We start from the raw sequence: 25363 nt of genomic DNA, 5'->3' as shown, positions 1-25363 counted from the left end.
ATCTACAAAGGATTACATGGAACAATCCATGTTTTACAATACTACATGACGGACTGTTAATAGATTCTTGGGTAGAATTTGAATTGCTCTGCATCACCAGTTAAATTGATGCTGGAATGATATCTTGTTTTGACTGTGTATCAGTTATGTGAATAAAGTAATAATAATGTCATTTATTTTTAATGAATTCAATTGTAATTACTTGTAGTCTTTTGTCAGCTATCTCTGATTAACTACCGGATGGAGGTTGAATTACACTCTCAGTCTCCAAAAGTTGCATGCCTAAAACGGCCTCATCTAGGGAAGAAAATCCGTTATCGGATTTGCAGAATTTTAATGAAAAAAAAATAAATAATTTCTATTTACTTTGAACCAACTCCGCATAGTGGAGCTAATTCAAATTATGATTGATGTAGATTACCTCGGATAGAGTTGTTAATTTGAGTAGTGTGGTTGTTTTGTATTTAGGGGGAAAAGAAAAGTATATATATTAATGGGTCTTTTGTTGAGTTTGTTTGCTGGTCAGGTAAAAGTGTTCTGTTATGGTTACTTAAGTTCACAAGACTATAGATATTTACTGCAGCACTTTCTTTATATTAAGTTCAATTGTCACAGAAATGTGTACGTCAGATGTAAACAAACATCATTCAGCTGGAGAGGGAAACATTCCTGAATGGGATTTTTCCTCTGACAGAAAAATAGTCACCCCGCCTTCTTGAGGGTTGCCATTCATATATGGTATAACTTTGAATAACGCTCCTGGATGTAGTAGTTCCAGTCTTCCATGAAGTCAGGAGACTTATTGTTGGAGGTTAAAAACTCATAGACCACAGATACCTATTTTAATTACCTTAAAACCATTTACCATGCAAATGAGTTTCACCTATTTGCATGGTAAATGAATGGAATTTATTCACAATGCAAAATATATCCCCTTTACACCTCATTTGAATGCTTAGGCTTAGGTGCTGGTTTATACTCATAAGTAGGTTTAATGGAAAGAATACAGCACAGAAAAATAAATAAAGGTTTAATAGTTCTTATATTTTGTATGTCACAGAGACATCATTAGGGATACAATGTTAAAATTATAATAATGGACACACACACACACACACACACACAAAAAAAATGGAAGAAGTGAGACCAGAAGCCTAGAGTCCTATAAGGATACCCTGTATGGATGCTGTTCTGCAGGAGGCCTGAGAGTTAAAGTTTCCCAAATCATGGAAGTTTAACACAATCATATTTATTACATTATGTTATGTTGTTTTTTTTTTAACCTACTGCTGATTGTAAATAAAAAGTATTCCAAGTTTGTCCTTTCTGGGATGAAGCATAGTACTTCTTTTTTTGTTTGATTCAGTGCAAGGTATCCAAGACCTGGTTAGCCAGATCTGACCGACTGACTAAACTTGTGGTGGTGAATGTATTTCTTCTGTTTTGGTAGATGTTGCAGATATCCCAATTTGACTATAATATGATGTGTTGCAGGTACAAGGAACCTTCCAAACACCTGAAACAGAGAGGGTAGGAAGTGGATCTTTGGAAGAGCAGATAAGTGCAGTCAGCTTTTGATAAGTTGGGAAAGCAGTGAAGAGATTATAGTTGACAAGGGTTTTAATAACATCATATTCTTGAGAGGGAAAATGATGGGTAAGTTTGTGTATGTATCTACGTATGTTGATAGATTTTCTGTAAATCTGAGAAAAGAAAGTGTCATTTGGAAGACAAGGGGTAAGAGTATCTAAAAATGTAAGCTATTGTTATTTCTCTATCTATAGTGAACTGAATTCTAGGGTGCTGGCTGTTGAGGTGGAGAAGGTGAGTGATTTGGCTGAGCCACGTGGCTAAATGGAGAACACATAACTGTGTCTCAGCCAGATAGGTCTACAATGGACTGCAAAAAAAGATCAAAATAATTGTTCCTCACATCCCTTTCAACATACAGATTGCAACAATGCTCTTAATATTCTTTATATCTGGGGTACCTCAGAAAAAAATGAAAATTTTAAGAAATATAATTTCTGCACTGCTTTCAAACCTTATTAGAAGTTGGCTTCACTCATCTGCTCACCTAAGGATCCACTCCCCTTTCTGTCCTCTCTGAAAATATATTTTTCCTGGAAATTAAATTTGAAAATGTTCATATCATGCAATTCGTTACCTTTAGAATGTTGCATAACAACAACAAAAACATTGGCACACTCTTCACTACTTTTTGAAATATCATCAGCAATTTCCTCTATGTTCTCTCAAGGGGTGTTCAGGCTATTATGACAGCACTACATGATTAACTTTACATTATTAATAATATAAAAAATAATTAATCAGTAACTAAAAATTAATGTTAATTCATTATTATGAATTATTTATAATCTCCTATCAGCAATTTTCCTCTAAATTAGTTTATTGCTTGTCAGCACTCCAATATTGTCATATCTAACATTTTGTTCTTTTAACACACTTCAGACTGAATCAATCCACCTAGGCCTTGGTTTTCCCTCTGGGTCTCTTTCCTATCATCTTGGCATCAAACACCTCTTTTTCTAACCTTTCCTCTTCCATTTGTTTACGTGACCAATACCACCTTACATTAGCCCTACTCACATATTCTTGAATGCAAACAATCAGAATAAATGACAGAATCATTTAAAAAATGATTCTGCTATTGATGCCATCTGTTCAGGTCCCTAAGTTAAAAAAAAAAAAACACACACCTCTCATATCTGTGGTCTCTGATCATTGATCAGGTGCTTTTTTTCTAACCCAACTCTCAGATCCATAACTTAAAACTGGTGAAATATTGAACTTTAAAAATTGAACTCTTTCCATGCCAGTGGGTACCCACTTTAACATCATAAGTGCCTTGCTGCACTTGTGCTACTGCATGAACTGTTACTGTATCTTCATCTGTCCTGCACTTCCAGTCTTCTCTATTCCTTGATTTTCAAAAAAGTTCATTATAAGTTCTACATCCTGAAAAGTTAAGATAAAAAGCCAAACAGCTATTTTTTCTGGCGAAGTTAATTAAATTAAGGGGATAAAAATCCCTTATTATTTTACAGCCAGTATGTGAAACTCTGAGATCGAAAACTACGATATAAGAGTTTCATGCTGAAGAACTATCGGCAAATCCAACACCAAGGCAACTCGAAGCAAAGGTGGAGCAAGATCCCTCACTATCCTTGATATTTTCTCATAATGTAAAACACAGTGACCTCTCCTCATAATGTAAGGCAGTATTATATCTCCTAGGAGCTGTGTTTTACATTATAAGAAAATATCAAGGATAGTGAGGGAGCTTGCTTCACTTTTGCTTCGAGTTGCCTTGGTGTTGTACTACCAGGTGTTCACTTACGCTTGGATTCTCTGATAGTTCTTCGACATGAAACTCTTATATCGTAGTTTTTGATCTCAGAGTTTTGCATACTGACTGTAAAATAATAAGGGATTTTTATCCCCTTAATTTAATCCTGTGTGTCAGCTCTTTGCTTTATGCAGATGATGTTATACTTCTAAATAAATCCGCTACAAGTCTGCAAGATTCTCTGACTAAATTGAATAGCTGTTGTAATAGATATGGTATGAAAGTCAGCAATAAAAAGACAAAGACAATGAAAATAGGCAGAATCATTGAAAATGTCAACTGTGTTGTGAATGGAGAACCTGTGGAACAAGTAAAACATTTCAGCTACTTAGGCACAATTTTTACTGAAGATGGTAAATTAAATATGGAAATAGACAACAGAATCAGCAAAGCTGGTATGGTGGGAAGTCAATTGAATAAATTCATATGGAATAAGAGAGAAATTAGTCGGAACACTAAATTAGCTGTATACAAGACAGTGTTCAAACCAGTTTTAACTTATGGATCTGAGAGCTGGGTCAGAAGTAAAACACTTGACCAAAGACTAGAAACCGCAGATATGAGAGTCCTGAGAAAGATTAGAGGCGTGAACAGATGGCATCAATGGCAATATCATATTAAAAATGAGGATATTAGGAAAGAACTTGACATTGTCAGCATCCAGGAATGCGTTAGCAGAGTTAATCTCAGGTGGTATGGTCACTTAAATAGAATTGGAGAGGAAAGATTAGCAAAACAAGTGTTCTCTGCCAGGTTGGCAGGAAAACGACCCAGAGGAAGACCAAGATATAGGTGGATTGATACGGTACAAAGTGCCTTAGACAATAGAAATATAAGATCTGATAATGTTGGAGTCTTGACAGGTAACAGACTGATTTGGAGGAAAATTGTAGATAGGAAGTTAGTAATGATGTAATTTCTTCATGTAGTACTGTCATATTCTGTACACCCCTTGAGCGTACATGGCAGGAATCTGATGATGATGATGATGATTTAATCCTGAAAAGTTCTTTATTGAATTCAGCCAGGTGATTCTCGGTCTTCTTCTTTCGGTTGGAAAAGTATTTATTAGGATGTTAGGTAGTCTGTGTCCATGCATGCAGCATGGCTTGAACCATCTCAGTTGTTTTCTAATTTTTTCTAATATTGTCTTATACGATAAATCTTGTCTAACTATGCTATTTGTTTTGTTTTCTATCCCGTTTTGTTCATTTTTCTTAAGCATTTCATTTCTGCTAACAGTTTTTTCTCCTCTCTTTTCTTAATTGTTGATACTTCTGCTCCATAGATTTTTTTTATTCCTGTTGGTATGATTATTGATTCATATAGTTTGATTTTGGCTTGTTTAGATATCTTGTTTGTTTTCCAGCTTTTCTGTAATTTTTCCATGGTGGTCCATCCTGTTGCTGTTTTGTGTTTGATTGTTTCAAGTGCATCTATTGTTTCTGTTAGTTTTGATCCAAGATATGTGAATTTATCTACTTGTTTTATTTGTTCTCCATTCAGGGTGACTGAGATGTTAGTTTTGTTCCTCCCCATTTTTATCACTTTTGTCTTTTCTATATTTATTACCATGTCATATATTTCACAGGTTTCATTTAGTTTGTTTATCAGTCTTTATTATTATAAAAAAAATTAAAAAAAATCAGCCAGTGCTTTTTTATTCTCAGATAGGGAGTAGGAAAAGCCATTTTATCCCTATCTAACTTTACTATCTTTATTATTATTATTACGGGTATCTTCATGGAGTCAGTAGAATCATCGCGGGAGACCTAAACTTTCAAAACAATATTTATCATACCTCTTCTTGAATTCATTTACAGACGAAGAACTCACAACTGAGTCAGGCAATGCATTCCACTCATTCACCGCTCTCCAAGCAGAAAATCTAGTTGTCACATCCTTGTCAACCACACTTTTCCTCAATTTCCAGGAATGACCTCTTGTTCTTCCATCGCTATCACATAGCAGAAATATTTCCCCTGCATCAATCTTATAAAAACCTTTTAGTAATTTAAATGTTTCTATCATATCCCCTCTTCTCTGCCTATCAACCAACCTCTGCAATCCACAAGCTCTCAATCTATCAATGTAGGAAGCATTTTTTACATCACTCACCAACTTAGTCACTCTAATCTGAATCCTCTCCACAGCCTTCCCATCTCCAAGGAATCCAGGTGACCAGACTTGAGCACAGTAATCCAAATATGGAAGTTTCAACGCCTTATAAAGGGGAATAATAACCTTTTTATCTGTGAATGTTAGTGTGTTCTTCAATAACCAAGTAATCCTATCTGCAATCTTGGACACCTTAGCAATGTGCCTTCTGAACTTCATGTCCCTATCCATAAACACCCCAAGTCCCTGGAATCATCAATCTCTTGGTAATGTTGCATCAATGTGGTACACAGCTAGTAATCTTTTAATCCCAAAATGCATAACTTGACACTTTTCCACATTGCACTGACAATTACCTTTTGCCCATTTTGCCAGCTTATTTAAATCATCTTGCAAACTCTCAACATCAGCTTAATTTTTTATTGTGCTTCCCAACTTTGCATCATCAGCAAACAACTGAATATCTCCCTTCAAGCCATTTCCTATATAATTTATGTACAAATTAAACAATAATGGCCCAAGCACAGAGCCCTGAGGCACAACATTGGTCACCTGCCTCATCTTGGACTCTGCTCCTCCATACACTACTTTCTGGTATCTCTCCATGAGCCATTCTCTTATCCATATCACCAGTTTGGTATCCATCCCCATCTGCTCTAATTTGCACAACCTCTGCCACATCTATGGGGGTATCCTGTCAAAAGCCTTAGCAAAACCAGAAGTATCACTGTGTAGCCCTTTCCAATTCAGATGTCATTCTATTATAAAAAGTTAATTAATTGCTAAGGCAAGATCGACCTTTAACAAAACCATGTTGGCCCCTATAGAGTATCATATTCTGATCCACCCATTCTTGAATTCTGTCCTTAACCAACTTTTCCAATACTTTTACCACCACTCCTGAGATGGTGATTGGTCTGTAATTAACTACCGCAGTCTTAGAGCCATCTTTATGCAAAGGAACCACTTTGCCTTCCTTCCACTCCCTAGGGACCATACCAGAGCTCAAACTTAAGTTAATAACCAAGAGCTATTGACAATTCCTTTGCACATTCACGCAACACCTGAGCTGATATTCCATCTAAACCTACAGCAGTGTTTGCATTTAAATTCTGCAGTATACTAAGTACCTCTGATTTATTAACTTCGATTCTCAGATTAGTTATTGCTACAGGTACACTGCAGAATTTAAATGCAAACACTTTTCAATAGTCTATCACTTGGGTGATAGACTTTTGAAAAGTGATCACTCAGTAACTACTATTACATCTGAATTGGTCACCTCAATACCATCAGCACCCACTAAGGTTATCCTTCCAAAGTCATTCTTCCTTTTACTTGTCACATAGCAGAAGAACTCTTTGGGATTACCTTTAATCTCCTTGGCTAAGGTCTTCTCATAATCTGATTTAGCTTTTCTTACTATGCTGGTAACCTTCCTAGTTTGAGCCTTGTACTGCTCATGGATGTACTAATCGCCTTGCTCTTTGTAAATTTTCCATAACATTTTCTTTTTTTGCAGATCAAGCCTGATACTACTTATCCATCTAGCACCTACCTTGTTTGTCTTCCTGAACCATGGGAATACATTCTGATATTGCCTTCCTCAGACACCCACTGATTATATCCCATGCACTGCTAACATCTTTTCCCTGCAGTATGTTCTGCCATGGGATGGCTGTAAGCTCCCTCCGAAGCTTGTTATAATTGCCTAACCTGTAGTTCCGAATATACCCCTTCTTAAGAGAGAAATCCACAAATTTTTCCAACCTCCCAAGTCAACACCACATGATCGCTCTCACCAATTGGAGGTAACGAGGACACCTTACTTATGCATATGTCCTCTGAACCTATGACTGGATCCAACACACTCACACCACGAGTCCCTTCAGTTTGACTACCATGATGTGACTCATGTTAACTACGGGTGTAATGACGTGGTGAGGACCCTATTCATGACTGTAATCTGTGTGTGTTCACAAAAAACCTGAGTTTCTGGGTGAACCCCCCCCCCCTCTACATCCATACGAGACTGGCTAACTCACCTTTAGTCGAAAGCAACCAGCTAACGGTTCCTGATGTCATCGACGGGAATTGAACCCAGGTCTTTCTGACCGAAGGACTTCGTGTATAACGACTGAGCTACAGAGGCTACTAATTTGCTGATGCATGAATTCAATATCGCCCCCTGGCCTACAGCAGCAACCAGCTTTATATTTGGTTGCGTTGGTCATCACTATTTCACACCAGACCATCTCAAATGAACTATCATTCACATATCTATCCTCTTGATATACTACTTTCTTTGGCTGCAACTCATCAGCTATCATCAACAGTACTCCTCCCCTTGTTCTATCTTCTCTATCCTCCTTGAAAATACTGCACCCATCACATTCAATTCCAGTAACCACATCTTCTGCTGACAGCCGAGTTTCACTAATTCATATCTATAATTTTAGGGACACAAAAACACACGTGTTGAACAGATTATTTTATTAATTACTAATAAAATAGAACTTGATGTTTCGACCCCTGTATCGAGGTCATCATCGGAAGGATACAAGTGTATATATAAGGAACCAAGCTACATGCTCTAGCCCTGTATACTAGTAAACTATAACTACGTAGTTAATTAATCCTTTTCCCTAGCCTGACCTCTAGTGATAAAAAAAATAAATAAATAAATAATAAAAAAAATAATAATAATAAAATAAAATAATAATAATAAAAAAATACAACTACAATAAACTGCTAAAGTCTTCATATATTAATATTTTGGATTTGTACAGTTCTGATTGTTATAACAACCTAAATTAGCCATAGAAAAATTCCACTACAAGAAGACAACCTGGTGAAGTGTCTGTAACATTCAACAGCAACTGAAGGAAATCATATAACAATCAGAACTGTACAAATCCAGAAGAATATTAATACATGAGGACTTTAGCAGTTTATTGTAGTTGTATTTTTTATTATTATTTTATTTATTTATTTATTTATTTTTTATCACTAGAGGTCAGGCCAGGGAAAAGGATTAATTAACTATGTAGATTTAGGTTACTGGTATACAGGTTGGTTCCTTATACACTTGTATCCTTCCGATGATGACCTCGATACAGGGGTCGAAACGTCAAGTTTTATTTTAATAGTAATTAATAAAATAATCTGTTCAACACGTGTGTTTTTATTATTATTATTCCTGATACCTCCAAGGAGTCCGAAGACTCATCGCGGGAGGACACCTACAACTGTCTCTACACCTAACCTCTACTACGAATCATCTCCATCAACGCCATCTACCGCCCACCTCCAACACCACCACAACTAGTAATTTTTTTTGTCTGTAAATTGCGTGTGTTCTGAAGGGCCGATTTGTATGTATGTGGGATGAAAAACCCGAGTTTCCGGGAGAAAAAACCCTGCTACCTCCGTATGAGATCGGCTAACTCACCTTCGATTGAAATCGACCAGATAAAGATTCCTCCCGTCGCGACGAGAATCGAACTTAGGCCTATTCCCATCGAAGGGCGCAATGTACCGTCGTTCTTCCAATTGCGCTATGGAGGCGCTTTGTGTCCCTAAATTTATAAATATGCATTCTGATCACCATGTAACCTTAAAAGAAAGAAGTTTCACTAATGCCTACAACTTTTGGTGAGACTGCACTGACTTATGCCAAAAATTCTTCCCTCTTATTTCAAATACTTCTTGCATTAGTATACAAAAATTGCAAATTCCCTTTAGTTCTTGTACTACCTTTAGAACTAATATACATTCTACCAATTTCAGTAGTCCCATGCCGATTTTTATCCACTCTATTCTCCAAATTATTCCTTGAAAAAGGATCCACAAATACACATTCACCGCATAAGTTTCTCCCTCTTACATTCAACCTTTTCAATTTTCGTTTCCCTAAAATTGAAAAAGTTATAGTTCATTTGGGGTTCTTGTAATAAGAACAAGATCATCTGTGTACTGGATATTATTTATATTTAGTCCATTGATGTTAATTCCAGGCTCATTATTGCATTCTTTACTATTTCTAGATATATGTTGAATAGGCATGAGGATAGTGGACATCCTTGCATTACTTCTTTTTGGATCTCTATGAGTTCTGTTGTGAATGTGTCCTTTTTAATTATTGCAATTGTCTAAGAGTAATATTTTATCAAAAGCTGCATTATATATTTATCTATTGTTTTTTCTAGTAGAATTTTAAGAAGAATTTCTCTATTGATGCTATCAAAAGCTTTTTTCAAGTCCACAAAACAACAATGTAGCTCTTTATGGTCTTCCCAGCTGAGTTCTGCTAGTTACCTTTTTCTTCTAGCCATTTACAATGTGAAAATCTGCCCTATTGTTGAATAGTTTCCTCGAAAACCAACTTGATCTGTGCCTATAGGTGCTTTTTAGTCTATTTTGTGTAATTCTTACAAATATTTTATAGGTGTGAGAAAGTAAATTGATTGGTCTGTAATTTCTGCAATCTCTTTTCTTGTATATCGGGATGATCTTTCCAGTTCTCCAGTTATTTGGTATCTCTTTGGTTTCTAGTATTTTGTTGAATAGGATTGTTAAATATTCTATTGATGTGCTGTCTCCATATGCCCACAGTTCAGTAGGGATAGTATCAGTACCCAGTACTTTTTTTTGTTTTTCATTTGTTTTATGCGTATCTAACTTCTTTTAAAATTTTTGGGTAATTGTTATTTTCCTCTATCGTTGGCATTGCAGTTTTATATTCTTGATGAACGATAATCTTATTTTCAACCAGATTTTCCTTATCTCTTGAATGTCCCTGGTTTCAGTCATCTTGTTGTTTATCATTGGTACTGCTTTTGCTGAGAATTCCTTTATAATTTCTCTTGTAGATGTCATGGAAGACTTAGGCTGTTTTGTTGGTATGCTTCTTCGCATTTTTTACCTTTTTCTTCTAGCCATTTTTCTTTGGCTTTTTCCCACAGGTTATCAACTTTATTTTTTAGTGCTCTGTGGTTTTCTCTATTCTCTTCATTGTTTTGTTGGTTTACAAGTATCTTGGGCTTTCTTTTTTCTTCTATTGTGGTTAGGATTTCTTGGGTTATCTACTGATTGTTTATTTTGGGTTTGCTACCTAGGATATGTTTTGTAATTGATAACAGTTTATTTTCTTACTTCTCAGTATTTAATGCTGTTCTGAGAGATGGAGAGTTTTAATCTCACGATCATCTGTTTTGACTTCTAATTGAGCTGTGTTTTAATTTTCATAGATTGAATCTTTCTTCTTTACTGAAATTATTTTTCCTGCTAAATTTTATTTTCACTTTGGCAGTTAATATTTCATGGTCAGTGTCAAAATTGAAGCTTCTTAATGTGCAAACATTATTTACTGATGTTTTCCATTGTTTGTTTGTTTATGATGATATAATCTGTGTAGTTCTTTATATTACCATTGTGGATATCCATGTTTATTTATTATTAGGGAGTTGATAGAACACTGTGTTTGCAATCACTAGATCATTTGCTTTACAGCAGTGTAGTAATTGTTCTCCTCTAAAGCTCTCTGTATCCAAAATGTCCCATCACATATATTTTGTCTACAGAAAACTGTCCTATTTTAGTTTTAAAATCTCCCATAATTATCATAAGTTCTCTGTTTTTTGATCTGTCTATTTCCTGTTGTAGTTCCTCATAGAAATTTTCCATTTCTTCCTTTGGATGGTTACTGTTTGGTGCATATATTTGGATTATTTTAATTATTTGACCTCTTTCTTTTGCTTGAAATTTGGCTGTGATTATTCTGGGAGACACTGGTTTTATTTCAGTTACTGAGTGTGTAAGTTTCTTCTGAATTAATAATGTAACTCCTTCTCAGTGGATGCTATATTTTCTTCTAGAAAAGTATAATCTTCCTTCTGGTAAATCCATGAATCCCTCTCTGCACCAATGTGTCTCTGATAGACCTAAAATATTCCATTTCAATCTTTTAAAATTTTTCTGGACTAATTGCAATTTTCCAGGTCTGTATAAAGATCTTATGTTGAGGGTGGCTACATACTTCATCTCTTTTGCTGACCACATTGCTGATTTTATGCGTACTCTATGTGGTCTTTAAGCAGGCATGTTGGCTGTCCTACATGTAGTAGCATTTTCTCTGTTTATAGATCTGCTCTGGTTCATGGAAGTTATTGGCATAATAATGTAGCGGGCTTGCCATGCCTGCTACATCCTTTGGTCCATTTTTCTTTATTCAGAGCAACCCGTTTGGGTTTCCCCCATCTGCCACCTTCAGGACATGCCTAGTAGGAGTGTGGTCTCCCCCAAGGAACAGCATGCTTGGCACCATACTATTTCCAGGTATGACCTCTCATTTTCTCACCACCTATTAATCCTGCACAGTAATTCCCCTGCAGCTCTCACATATCAGATTATAACATCTCTTCTCCTATTTATCAAGCTAAATTATATGTTTAGTTTAATCCGTTATCCAAGTGTAAGCAAACAAAGTTTGTGCCTGAAGTGTCTTCAGGACTGGGACAACTTGTGGCTGAATTATATATTTAGTTTAATATTATCCAAGTGTAAGCAAACAAAGTTTGCACCTGAAGTATCTTCAGGACTGGGGCAACTCGTGGTAAAGGTGATATAAGTTCTCATCACTTGCTTAGTATCTCAAATAATGAAAAGCACATCTCCTTGCAGACATGTATAATACTATGCATTAAGGGAAGGGTCACTATCCAGACCAGTTTTAACCCCCATTGAGGGTTCCTGAAGATAATTCAGGTGCAAACTTTTTTTGCTTATACTTGGATAAAGGATTAAACTAAATATATAATTTATGGTCTGACCAAGTGAAAAAAACTTTCAGCGTCTTTCTCTAATCCGGAGTGGTTTAATAATAGGGTGTGACACCTTTTGGCAACTCTTATAGGTAAATGTGACTTCTCCATTACTTCCACCTTGGTATCACTACCTCTGGGTCTGGCTCCCACTGATGTGCTTTTGCACAGAAATGGTTGCTTTCCCTGAGATGTAAGAGGCTCTGCTTGGGGGGTAGGTTTTTGCCTGTCTCTGTGTGAGGCAACCACTGAGATTATTGCTCTGCTTGGTAGTAGGGTGAGCCTGTCACTGAGTGGATCCAACACTGAGTTGGTCACTCGTTGGGAGTGGTCTGGGATACTACCTAATTTTTAGAGAGGTCTTTACTTAAACAGCACCTCAATGGGGGTCGAAACCGGTCTAAGTAGTGGCCTTTCCCTTAATGCATAGCATTATACATGTCTGCAAAGATATGTGCTTTACATTATGGGAGATACTAAGGCAAGTGATGAGAACTTATACCACCTTTACCATGAATTGCCCTATAAAGTTTGCACTAGTCCTGAAGATACTTCAGGTGCAAACTTTGTATGTTTACACTTGGATAAAGGATTAAACTAAATATATAATTTACGGTCTGACGAAATGAAAAAACTTTCAGCGTCTTTCTCATTTACCAAGCTCTTCACACCACATGCCTATAAACTACATTCCAAAGTCCTGAAATAGACTTAATCACATGCTTCTGATGTCCCCCCCCCCTCTATGGCCTATATAATCAAGTGACTTTATCCATGCATAGAAATTAAGATTCAGCATATTAATGCCTCATACAGTAGAACTGTCACCTTAAATATACTTCTCATTTCTTCTTTTGCATTATACTACATTATATTATTTTGCATTATTATCCCCATACAGGTCCCAATAGTTCAAAAAAAAAAAATTTTTTTTTTTTTTGCATTATATTTTCTGGGTAACAATTTTCAATTAGCATTTTGTTGTTATTATTATTAACACTAGAACTTCAATGGAATCTGAAGACGCATTGCAAGAGGTAAACACTTTTACACACAAATTCCATCAAACCATGCTTTAAATTAATTTAATGTATCTGCATTCACCACAATGTCAGGTAAGGCATTCCATTGACCAAACACTCTCCATGTAAACAATGTACTCCTTATATCCCTGCTCAAACCCTAACCAAGTGGAAAAAACTTACATCTTTCTCTAATCCAGAGTAATAATATATTATTATAGTGATCATTTTGACTGTTTGTGAATTTGCAGTTGCTGATGTGACAGAGATGCATATCAAAGTTGAGCTAGATGAACAGGAGGTGTTTGGCATGCTGAAAAATATCAATGTGAATACAGCAGTGGGACTGGATAGCAATGCCCATATACTACATGAATGTTCAAAAGATTGGCATTGGTTTTGATGAAGTTTTTTAATCTGAGTAAGCTCTGGTTAGTAAGATAGTGGAAAAAGGGTTAAGATAGTTCCATTAAATAAAGGTGGCTCCAAGACAGAAGTAGCAAACTACAGACCATGAAAGTTTATTTATCACTAGGTTAGACTATAATGAATTTAGTTTAATCCTTTATCCCAGTGAGAGCAAACAAAGTTTGCACCTGAAAATATCTTCAGGACTGAATATAGTGTTGTACTAACTTACCTGGGTAAGTAGTGCAACACCAAGGCAACTCGTAGCAAAGGTGGAGCAAGCTACCAACACTCCTAACCCAGTATCTCCCATAATGTCTCCCATAATGCAAAACACATTTCCTTGTGGATATGTATACTGTTATGCATTAAGGGATTGGCCACTACCCAGACTAGTTTCGACCTTTATTGAGGTCTCTTCCGTGGAAGTCAGGCCCAGAGATGGAGATACCAGGCATAAGCAGTAGCAAGTCATCTTTACCTATGGGAGTTGCCAAAAGGTTTATCACCTTTTTTTATTAAATTACTCTGGATTTAGAGAAAGATGTTGAAAGTTTATTTATCACTAGGTTAGACTATAATGAATTTAGTTTAATCCTTTATCCCAGTGAGAGCAAACAAAGTTTGCGCCGGAAAATATCTTCAGGACTGAATATAGTGTTGTACTAACTTACCTGGGTAAGTAGTGCAATACTGGGTTAGGAGTGTTGGTAACTTGCTCCACCTTTGCTACGAGTTGCCTTGGTGTTGCACTACTTACCCAGGTAAGTTAGTAATTCAGTCCTGAAGATATTTTCAGGCGCAAACTTTGTTTGCTCTCACTGGGATAAAGGATTAAACTAAATTCATTATAAACTACAGACCAATTAATGTATTAGAAGTGGTTTATTAGTAATTTACTTTAATATATTAGTGGTATATTAGTAATTTATTCACATTTTATAATAAAGTGTCTTTGGAATTGGATAAAGGAAATGGCTACACCATGATTCTGCTGGACTTTAAGGCATTTGATAGAATACCACATGGAAAACTATTTGCAAAAGTTGACACAAATGGGAATGGATATGAAGCTAGTAGCATGAATGGGGGAAAGGGGTGCTGACAAACTAGAGAATAATATATAGTGGAGTGGAATCTAGGAGAATGAGTGAGGGTGACTAGTGGAGTACCTCAGGGTTCTGTACTAGGACTGCTACTCTTTAATTTGTAACCAATGATATAAGTTAAGATTTAAGGGGGAGGATATTCAGTTGTTTGCTGATCATACAAAACTGAGAAGGGCAACAGGTGATAATGTAGATATCCTGGTGGATGATTTAAATAAATTGGCATTGTAGGTGAAGGATAATGATTATCATGTATCACATTGATTACACCAGATTGCTTTAAATTGATGACTCTAGTAACTTGGGGATAATGGCTGACAGAGGGTTGAAATTCAGAAGGCATATTGCAAAAATTGATAGATTACTTGGATGTTGAAAAACACTAACCAGTAAAGATAGAGACGTTATTATCCCCCTTTGTAAGGCTATGATTTGGCCACATCTTGACTGTTATGTACTGATTTAATTACCTGAGTTTCTTGGGGATCATCATGTGGTAGAGAGGATTCAGAGATGAGTGACTATGCTGGTGACAAGTCTGTGGAATGCTCCATTTGAGGATAGGTTAAGATGTGTGGGTTACAAAGTTTCATTGATAGGCGAAAAGGAGGGAACATGAATAAACCTATAAGTTACTAAAGAGATTCTATAAGTTTGAGACAAAAGACATTTTTCAACACATGACAAATGGAGAACTAGGGTCATCCATGTGTAATAGTTCAGTTAGTAAGGGTGTGTGGAGAGTGTTGAATGAATGGGATGGATTGCTAGAATTAGTTATAAATGCCAGCCTGGTTGGCCGAGTGGTTAGCGTATCCGCTCTCCAGCCAAAAGGCTGCGGATTCGAATCCCGCCGTGGGCATGGATGTTATGATTGTCTGTGAAAGTATCAGTGGTGGTAGTCAGTGGTAGATGGCGTTGGTGTTAGATAATGAAGGTTGGTGGAGTAATGCGATGAAGAGTTGTAGAGTAGATGCCCTCCCTCGATGAGTCTTTGGACTCGCTGGAGGCGTGATGTAATAATAATAATAAATCTAAAATCTGCCCTGTAAATGAGTTTAAGGAGAAGCATGATAGATTTTGTGTATGTAAAATTAGTGTGTGTCTCCAGACTCCATGGAGATACTATAACTAATAATAAGAAGAATAATGTGTTCTTCTGCAATTGTTGTAACAAGTTTTTTTTTCCCATTGAATTAAATGTTGTGTAGAGATTCTTAATTATAATTATTATCTCCATTTTTTAATAAGTATCACATCTTCTAGCTTGCCTGTTGCTGTGGAAGTGCTGCTTGTGGTCTGTGTTGTGCAGCTTGTCCCTCATGTAGAAATTCCACATCCACACGTATCATGTATGCTATCATGTTACTTCTCACTACTGTATTGTCTTGTGTTTTGTTAACACCATCATTAGAAAATGAATTGAAACGAGTAAGTATATAAAGCATTTAGATGTTGAAAAAATTATTTCAAGGAAAATAAAAAAAATGATATTTGGTAATTTCTAGGATTATTAATTCATTTTAGACAAATTATGGAAACTACAACAGTGTCGGAAATAATTACTGTAATTTCTCGATATTTTGACCATATTAAGGTCATCACCTGCAGTACACACACACACACACACACACACACATATATATACACATATACACACAGAGACAAGCTATATTACATTTCAAACAGTATGCCAAAGAGGCAATGATTTGATCAACCATTATTCAACTGGCCTGACCTCTAGTGGGCAACAAAAACTGCATCAAAGCTATATTGTATTTATTTACATCATCTGAGAACAAATTCGTACAGATAGTTTTATTACAACAAAAGTAGTGTTGTAATTTAACATGAGAGTTGTTATATTAGAGTTAAGATCCTGGATTACTTACAGTCCTCTTTATTATTATTATTATCATCTGACCTCCATAGAACCAGAGACTCATCATGGGAGGTACACGCTATTGCACTGTTGGAACGTCCTTCTTGGCTCTATGGTTTGCCATCTTATTGTAATGTTGTTCTTAATAAAATCAATTAATTGCTGGTTGACTAATCAAAATATAGGGAAATTTATATTTATACTGTGCCACCCTATATTTAGATTAGTCTATGTAAAATAGTAGAATCAATCTTCAATTAACTTAGCAGTCTCCTTATTCATACAGGCCGAATTTAATATCTTTCACTTAGGGCTCCCGCAAGGTTCGAACTTTTTATGAACGGTGCAATGAAAAAGAATCAGGCACACACAATATTGAAATCAACAAAACAAAACATTTAATACAAGGTTTTATGACAAATACATACATTTAACTCCAAAAATAAGATAATACGATTAACTTAGTTCTTCAGGTCAAGACATTCGTATTAAATTAGACTTCAAATCTTCAGATACAAAATTTACAGTTCTCTCAATAACAAAGATTGTTCACGCTGATCAATACTACAGAACTTCTTGCTAAATAAATTTGCTGGTATCATTCAGTTACACTTTATATTTAACACTTAGCAAGCACTTATAACATTATTAATAACGGCAGTTATTGCTTCAATGGGAGTTATTTTCAACTTCTAACTTTGGCTAAATTCAGTGAAACGCCACAGTAAATGTTAGGATATTTGAGACGGAACTATCACTTAAACCTTCACATTAAAATAAATAAAATAGGACTGTTCTTACCGGGATTAATCCTTAGCGCATCAGATTCAATGTGAGCACATTTCAAACTTATATTCACTTATTACTCCGATGGAACACTATTCAAAAGAATTCTTCAAGGAGATAACTGAATTATTATTTATCGCGCTACACAATTCTTGACGGGCTTACTATAGTGCAGAATAATTATTCCATGTTACCTGTATAACTAATTGAGCTTTGTACAATCCTTGTTCAAAGCGATATAGGAATACATAGTAATTCTAAAATTTAGTGGATTTATTCTGAATCTTCTATTAATCTTCCGGTCTTTTAGTTATCTCATTACAGCACAAAATTCCTATTACTGCTACCGCTGACTTTACTCTCAGCTATCTATAAGTTTTCTCCTTGTCTCCGTACACTTCTGAATGCTACTCCCTTGAATTCCCTGCCCTTCAGTGTTCTTGTTTACCTTTATCTCTTGCTTATATGCCTTCCTTCTTCCCGCCTAAAACTTGTTCACTCCCTCCAACTCATTAATTTTTTCTCTCCCCATTTATCGAAGCTCATGCCCTATGCTTGCGCGTTCTATTTTATTTCTATCTCCATGGCAATGATCAAAACAGAACGTAAGCATAAGCATTATTATTATTACAGGCAATCCAGGGAGTCATTAGACTCATCGAGGGAGGCCCCAAATCATATTCATCACAACTATTCGACATTCATACAGTATCTATCATACCTCGCCTTAAACTCATTCACTGTCACAGCATCCACCACAGACTCAGGGAGCGCATTCCACTCATTCACCACTCTAAAAGTAAAGAACCCAGCTCTAACACCTTTACTAACCACACTTTTGCCCAGTTTCCATGGATGTCCCCCAGTCCTCCCACAACCAGCCCTGTTCTCAAAAATATCTTCTGAATTCATTTTATAGAACCCTTCAGTAATTTGAATGTCTCAATCATATCTCCCCTCCTCTGCCTATCAACCAATTTTTGCAACCCACAAATCCTCAACCTGTTCTCATAAGATTCATTTCACAGACCTGCTATCATCTTGGTCACTCGTCTCTGGATCCTCTCCACCTCCTCCCCATCAAGAAGAAACCTAGGTGACCAAATCTGTGCACAGTAGTCGAGATGGGGTCTCATCAAGGCTCGATACAGAGGAACAATAACCTGCTTGTCTCTGCTTGTCAATGTATTCTTCAGCAACCAAGTGATTTGATCAGCTGATTTGGCCACTTTTGCAATGTGCCCCCTAAACTTCAATTCCTTATCCACCAACACTCCTAAATCTTGTCCCTCATCAATTTCCTGGAGTACAGTTCCACCAATGCAGTAAACTGCCGCCAATCTTTTCATCCCAAAATGCATAACCTTACATTTTGCCACATTAAACTGACATCCATTCTCCTTAGCCCAGACCTCCAATCTATCCAAATCATCTTGCAAAATTTTGACGTCATCTGCATTCACTATTGCCCTACCCAACTTTGCATCATCTGTAAACAAATGAACTGTTCCTCTCAGATCCTTTCCTATATCATTAATGAACAAATTAAACAGCAGTGGTCCAAGAACAGATCCTTGTGGCACACCACTAGTCACAGGCCGTCTTGTGGACTCTACTCCTGAATAAACCACTCTCTGATATCTCTCTGTCAACCACCCTCCTATCCATCTCACCAACCCTATATCCATCCTCATATGCTGCAATTTACTGATTAGAATTCCATGTGATATCAAAGGCCTTAGCTAGGTCCAGTAGAATCACTGTAAACCCATTACCCTTATCCAGTTCAGCCGTCACTGTGTTATAATACGTGAGCAAGTTACTGAGGCATGACCCACCCTTCACAAAACCATGCTGTCCCCGATACAGTATCCCATTTTCTTCTATCCAATCTTGTATTTTCTTCTTGACTATTTTCTCCAAGACCTTGATAATGATTTCTGTTATGCTGATTGGCCGGTAATTTTCAACAGCAGCCTTGGAACCACCTTTATGCAGCGGAACTATTTTCCCCTCTTTCCTCCCCCTTGGGACTGACCCAGACCCGAGGCTCAAATTAAACAAAATGGTCAAGGGCACTGACAATTCTTTAACCGCTTCACGTATGATACGAGCTGGTATACCATCCAATCCCTCGGATGTATTGACATTGAGGTTCTGTAATAGATTAGTTACCTCTACTTCATTCATCACAATTCCAGTATAAGCTGTTGGTTCTTCCATTCCTGCAATGTCACCACCTGGATGATATACTCTTGCAAAGTGCTCGCTCAGTAATTTCACTATATCGACTGATTTGGTTACCTCCCTACCCTCAGCATTTTTTAAGATCATTCTACCATGAACATTTTTCCTTTTACTTGCAACATATTGAAAAAACTGTTTGGGATTCTCTTTAGCCTGCATGGCCAATTTTCTTTCGTAATCTGCTTTTGCTTTTCTTACCACCCTTGTTACCATGCTGGCCTTAGTTTTATACTGTTCCTGTGCCTGCTGGTCACCTTTCTCCTTAAATTCCCTCCACAATTGTTTCTTTTTTTGCAGCTCAAGCTTAATAGTGTTATTCATCCATTTAACCCCTACTTGATTTATTATTCGGACTCTTGGTATACAGTCAACCATTGCCTCCTGCAAACACTTCTTAACCACCTCCCATGCACCATCAACATCCAGCCCTTGCAGTTTTACATGCCATGGCACTGAGCCAAGCACACGCACCTAAGCTTGTCATACTTACCAGCCCGGTAATTCCACATGTACCCTGTCTTAATTGTAAATTCCACTCCTTTAGCCACCTTCCAAGTCATGACCTTATGGTCACTCTCACCAATTGGTGGCAACATGATCATGTTCGTTACAGCCACATTCTCAGTTGCATTTACTAGGTCAAGCACTCTCTTCCCCCTGGTATTTTCCACTACATGCTGCCGCAGATAGTTGTCCCTTAATAACTGCATAAAATCCAATTCCTTCCTCCCATGTGCCCTCTCCTCTTTCCAATCAATGTTACCATAATTGAAATCTCCCATAATAATTACCCTCCTTCCACTCATTTCTTCTATTTGCCTATGCATACTATCCCTACCATCTGTTCCATCACCTGGTCTATAGCAGCACCCAATGGTATATTTTGTTCTGCTAGATTCTGTCTCACACCAAACAGCCTCAAATGTGCTCTTTTCTCTATCCTGCAGTTCAACTTCTATACTCCTTGGCTGCAACTCATTAGCTATCATCAATAACACTCCTCCCCCCTTTTTATTCACCCCGTCACTCCTGAACACGCTATACCCGTCGCATTCAATCCCACTAGCTTTATCATCTTCTGTCAGCCATGTTTCACTAATACCAACAACCTGTGGTCTGGAAGTGCCAACTATGGCCAAAAACGGCAAAGGTTGGTCGATTGGTAGAGCCTCTGCTACTAATGGCTCAGTTAAGTAAGTTTGAGCGCGGTTAGTAGTTAGAAGGGGACCAATCGTTCGATGCTGTTGGCACACTCTCCCTCGATGAGTCTTTGGACTCCCTGGAGGTGTATAATAATAATAATAATAATAATAACTCTTCCTTCTTGTTCCTAATACTCCTGGCATTAGTGTACATGAATTGCAGAAGCCCATTTGTCCCATCCCTACTTTGATGCCTTATACTAACTATCCCATTCTGATTTGTTGTCCTTCGTACTCGCTCGGGCATAATATACTCATTCATACACTCAACTGCCTTCCTAAAGTCTGCATATCTATTCCCCTCCCCCCCCCCTTAATAAATCTAGTTTCCCTGAGTCTGTACATCCACTTCCACATCATTCATCAACACATTTTCAAGCCTCCATACACCAACTCCATTCAAATGTAACCCATCCATCTTATATAAGTCCTTTCACCCATCAAACTCATTCCACACATCCACAAATTCCACACCACTCTCCATGCATAACCCACGCATAAAGTCATTGCCAATTATGGCCCTCCTTCTAAACACTTCACTGTCATACCACGGTAAAATACTCACCATCCTAACTCTCTCACTCTTCTCTTTTGCTACCTCAAGTAATTCCTTCATATCCTCTATCATTTCCATTTTGTCCTCTTTCAAATCATTTGTTCCTGCCACGATTATCATCTCTTCCACCCTCTGTTTTTGCACTCGAATAGATTCGCTGATGTCCTTTATGTTTGCACCCGGCTGGTACGACTTCGTCAAACTCTCAACTATCACACCTCTTAATAGCGAATCCCCATACAGCACTCGCTCCTTCATTTTATTGACGTTTACGAACATTCTATTATTTGTCGTCACAGACTTATGCCGGTTATTAGTTGGTACGTTCAGCACACATTTTTCCATACACTCCAGTTGCCTTTTCGCTCTGTGTATCGCACCGTTAAAACGTGCAATTTCACTACTCGCATTTATCTCACCATTATCAATCTAATCATCCATTCGTTCTGTATTTCTACCTTCATTTACACTTTCAACGATGCTCTCACACCTATCTGGCACCAGCACGCAATTCTCTATCACACCGCCATTTCTACATTCTGAATATCGTTCACGATATCACTCTCGCCACCCGAAACACGCTTGAGATCCTCATTCTCCTTACACTTTCTGCACATATTAACTCCTCTATCACCCTCTAACCAGACTCTCACCGCTCTTCGCAAAGCATACATCTCACAGACAGCACATTGCATAAATTCGTTTACATCAAAACTCTTAAACAAACATGGCGACCTGGCCACCATTTTTTTCTTTATCTCTGCCATATGTATGTTATCTTATCTTAAAAATAATACTTAAAATAACAGAAAACACACAAAAATTGCACAGACACACCAAGAAACAAAAAGCAAACAATACTACTTAAAATTCTAGTAAAATTGCCAACGTTAACACAAAATACTACTAATCTTTTCAGGAGCTCTCGACAAGCCGACGATCAAATCAGTGCGACACCAAGCGGAAAAAAGATTAAAATTAGCATTGCATAAGGTTATATCTTTACACTGAGTAATGAAAAATAATAATAAAAATATTATAGTTACTTAATTTTCTCTTTCATTTCATTTACAAATAATAATAATAAAATATATGTTACAGTTTATATAAGGCACATAAAAGTTACATACATAGAATTCCTCATAATATTATTGAAGGAATAAAGTAATAAGATAAATGTTATTTACTACAGAGTCCTTTCAATAGTATAATATACATTAAAATTATATAATTAAATAATAGCTGATAAAATTCAAGGATAATACATGAATAATAAATCTTAAGCAAGGGACTAACAAATAATATTTAAACAAGTCTTTCTTAGTATATGGTAGATTATGTTAAATGTGAATGAAGAATAAAAATATACAAAACAATTTCATTCACAGTTTAACAGCACATAGTGCTCATTCAACCATGGTTTAAACTGATTCAATGTGTCTACACCCACAACACACTCAGACAACACATTCCACTCACCTACCACTCTCCATGCAAAAAACCTACTCCTCACTCTTCTGCTCACACCCTCCTTATACAGTTTCCAGCAACGGCCTCTTGTTCTACCCCCCCCCCTTCCATTCTATGAATTAACTCTTAGATGGAAAAGTTATGTGTGTATAATATGTGCCTCTCATATTCTTGGGATTTTTAGACCATCATTATTGTTAAGATTAGGGTGGTTGATAAGAATTTCACAGGCTCCCCCACTCCATGTGGGGGTATCTGTTCGTGGTGGAGGGGACCTCCCAGTGATGGTAATGGCCCTTTTCATTCTTCCTTTTCTTTGCTTTTCTTCCCATATTCTTCACTCTATTTCTCCTGAGTCTTTTTCACTATCCTTTTTTCCAGACCACCATCATTGGGATCCAATGCCCTGCCGCCGTGTTTGCCATGCGATTCGACTCGTGAACATCTGGAAAGGGGGATCCTTGTAGTCTTCCACTACTTTGGCCCATGCTTCGGCAAAATGGGCGGTCTTGGATGACCCAGCCAGGATCATTCGGCTAGTGGACTTGCCTGTAAGGGTCAATGGTGTTGCAGTAAGTCTGTTACCCCCATGGTGTGGGGTCAGGATCCTAGGCTTGCTGTAGTGCCAGTATGGTGTCCGGGGTAGCCCTCGCATACCACTCCTGAGCGCAGTCATTGCTTGCCAGGCAGTGGGCATCCATGTATGGCTCCATGGTGGGTGGGGAGCTCTGCACCAAACCAAAAACCAAAGTATTGATACCATAGATACAGCATATGGAAACAGAAGTAAGAAACAAAAGATATATGATGCTAACATAAATGCACCAACAATTTTAATTATACATGCTACAGGTGAAAAACTAATAGGGAAAATGTCACCCTTCTTTATTCAAAAAGGTTTTAGAAGGACTGGCAGGACCTCCCAAAACTGTTAAGAAATTGCTTTTAATAAGGGAATACCATGAGCAGACATATAAATACAAAATTAATAATGGAAAAACTCACGTAAAAAGATTATTTAATAGTATAATTTTTACCTGCATGTCACAGGCATCTTCAGTTCATTTTAAGCTAAAATTAAATAATAACTGACAATTCCAAAAACCGCACCTAAGTAGCTAATGTAAGATAACTAAAAATGTCAATAAATTTCTCAATATCAATTTCTCAATTTCAGATTTCTACAATAAATTTAACTAAACAAAAAAAAAAAAAAATATATATATATATATATATATATATATATATATATATATATAGATACAATAAAAAGTTAGGAAAGATTAGCATCATCTTTGATGCATCATCTTATGGTTTACCTCTATCCCCAAAGAGGGGGTAGACTTAAACCATTGGATCTGTTTAAGTTAGGAGAGAGAGAAGTAAAGTTTCACATGTTTCTTTATAAAGCTGTTCCATGAAGTGGAACGGCTTTATAAAGACTTTTGTGAGGGACTCTTGTCTTTTTCCAATGAAATCTATGTCTAGTGATGATGGCATGTTCTGCAAGTCCAGACTGTTCAGGTTCAAGGTATTGAATATAAGACTAGTTTTCTTCTAGCCAAATAGAGGCAGATCTTCCTGTTTGTCCGAAATAAGATAATCCACAAGAGCAAGGAATCTGGTAGACACCTAGATAATTAAGATGTGGAAGCTTGTCCTTAGGAGGAGTGAGAAAGGTGGAGATTTTTCTGAACAGTCGAAAGGCAACAAAAATATTCAGTGGTTTTAAAACTTTTGCTATACATTCACTAATGGCTTGTACATAAGGGATAGAAATGCGCATTATTTCTTCTTAGGGCTTGATGACATACATGGTCAAAAGTTGTAGAAATGCACAAGTTTCCCCAAACTTTTCCATGGAATGTATCCTCTTGTGGGTGATGTAAGCTGAGGTCAACAGTAGATCTTGAATGGTGGAATCCATACTGGTGGTTGCTGATTAATTGATGGGCCTCTAGGTAGTGGAGGAGTTGGCTATTGATGACCTCCATTATTTTGGACAGGTGATGGCAATTGGTTGGTAATTTGATGGTGGACTTCTATTGCTCTTTTTTGGAATATGGATATCAGATTGCTTCCATGTATTGGGATAAATACCAGATATGTATAATAAATTGTAAAGATGATACAGACGGGTGTTTAGCTCTGGAACACAGTGTTTAAGAACAAGTGGAGAGATACCATCAGGACTAGAAGACTTTGTAATATCCAAGTTATTTAGTAGTTTTCTGATGACTTTTTATCCACAAACTGCAGGAGGAATATGGTGCTTGGATTCCAGTATGGTAGTAGTAATTTCCCTTGGTCATCTGTGCAATAGTTTGATGAAAAGAGTGAGTCCAGTAGGTTAGCTTTATCTTTGGGTGAAG

The 25363-nt window shown here is 37.0% G+C and overlaps 1 protein-coding gene across 1 annotated transcript in view; it reads left to right on the top strand.

Annotated features, from left to right (window-relative positions):
* Positions 1–441: 441 nt before the first annotated feature.
* Positions 442–25363, top strand: part of LOC150107059 (putative serine incorporator) — a 341534-nt gene continuing 316612 nt past the window's right edge. The window contains exons 1-2 of the mRNA XM_090392928.1: positions 442–526; positions 16115–16279. Of these exons, the coding sequence (XP_090249054.1) occupies positions 494–526; positions 16115–16279 (198 nt within the window). The 5' untranslated portion in view covers positions 442–493. The remainder of the gene's footprint in view (positions 527–16114; positions 16280–25363) is intronic.

This window comes from Typopeltis vanoorti, chromosome 5, assembly GCF_054136105.1.
Source record: "Typopeltis vanoorti isolate ZY-2024b chromosome 5, IOZ_Tvanoo_1.0, whole genome shotgun sequence".
NCBI classification, from domain to species: Eukaryota; Metazoa; Arthropoda; class Arachnida; order Uropygi; family Thelyphonidae; genus Typopeltis; species Typopeltis vanoorti.
Note: the sequence above shows the minus strand (reverse complement) of the source record. Positions and strands in the feature narration are given on the sequence as shown.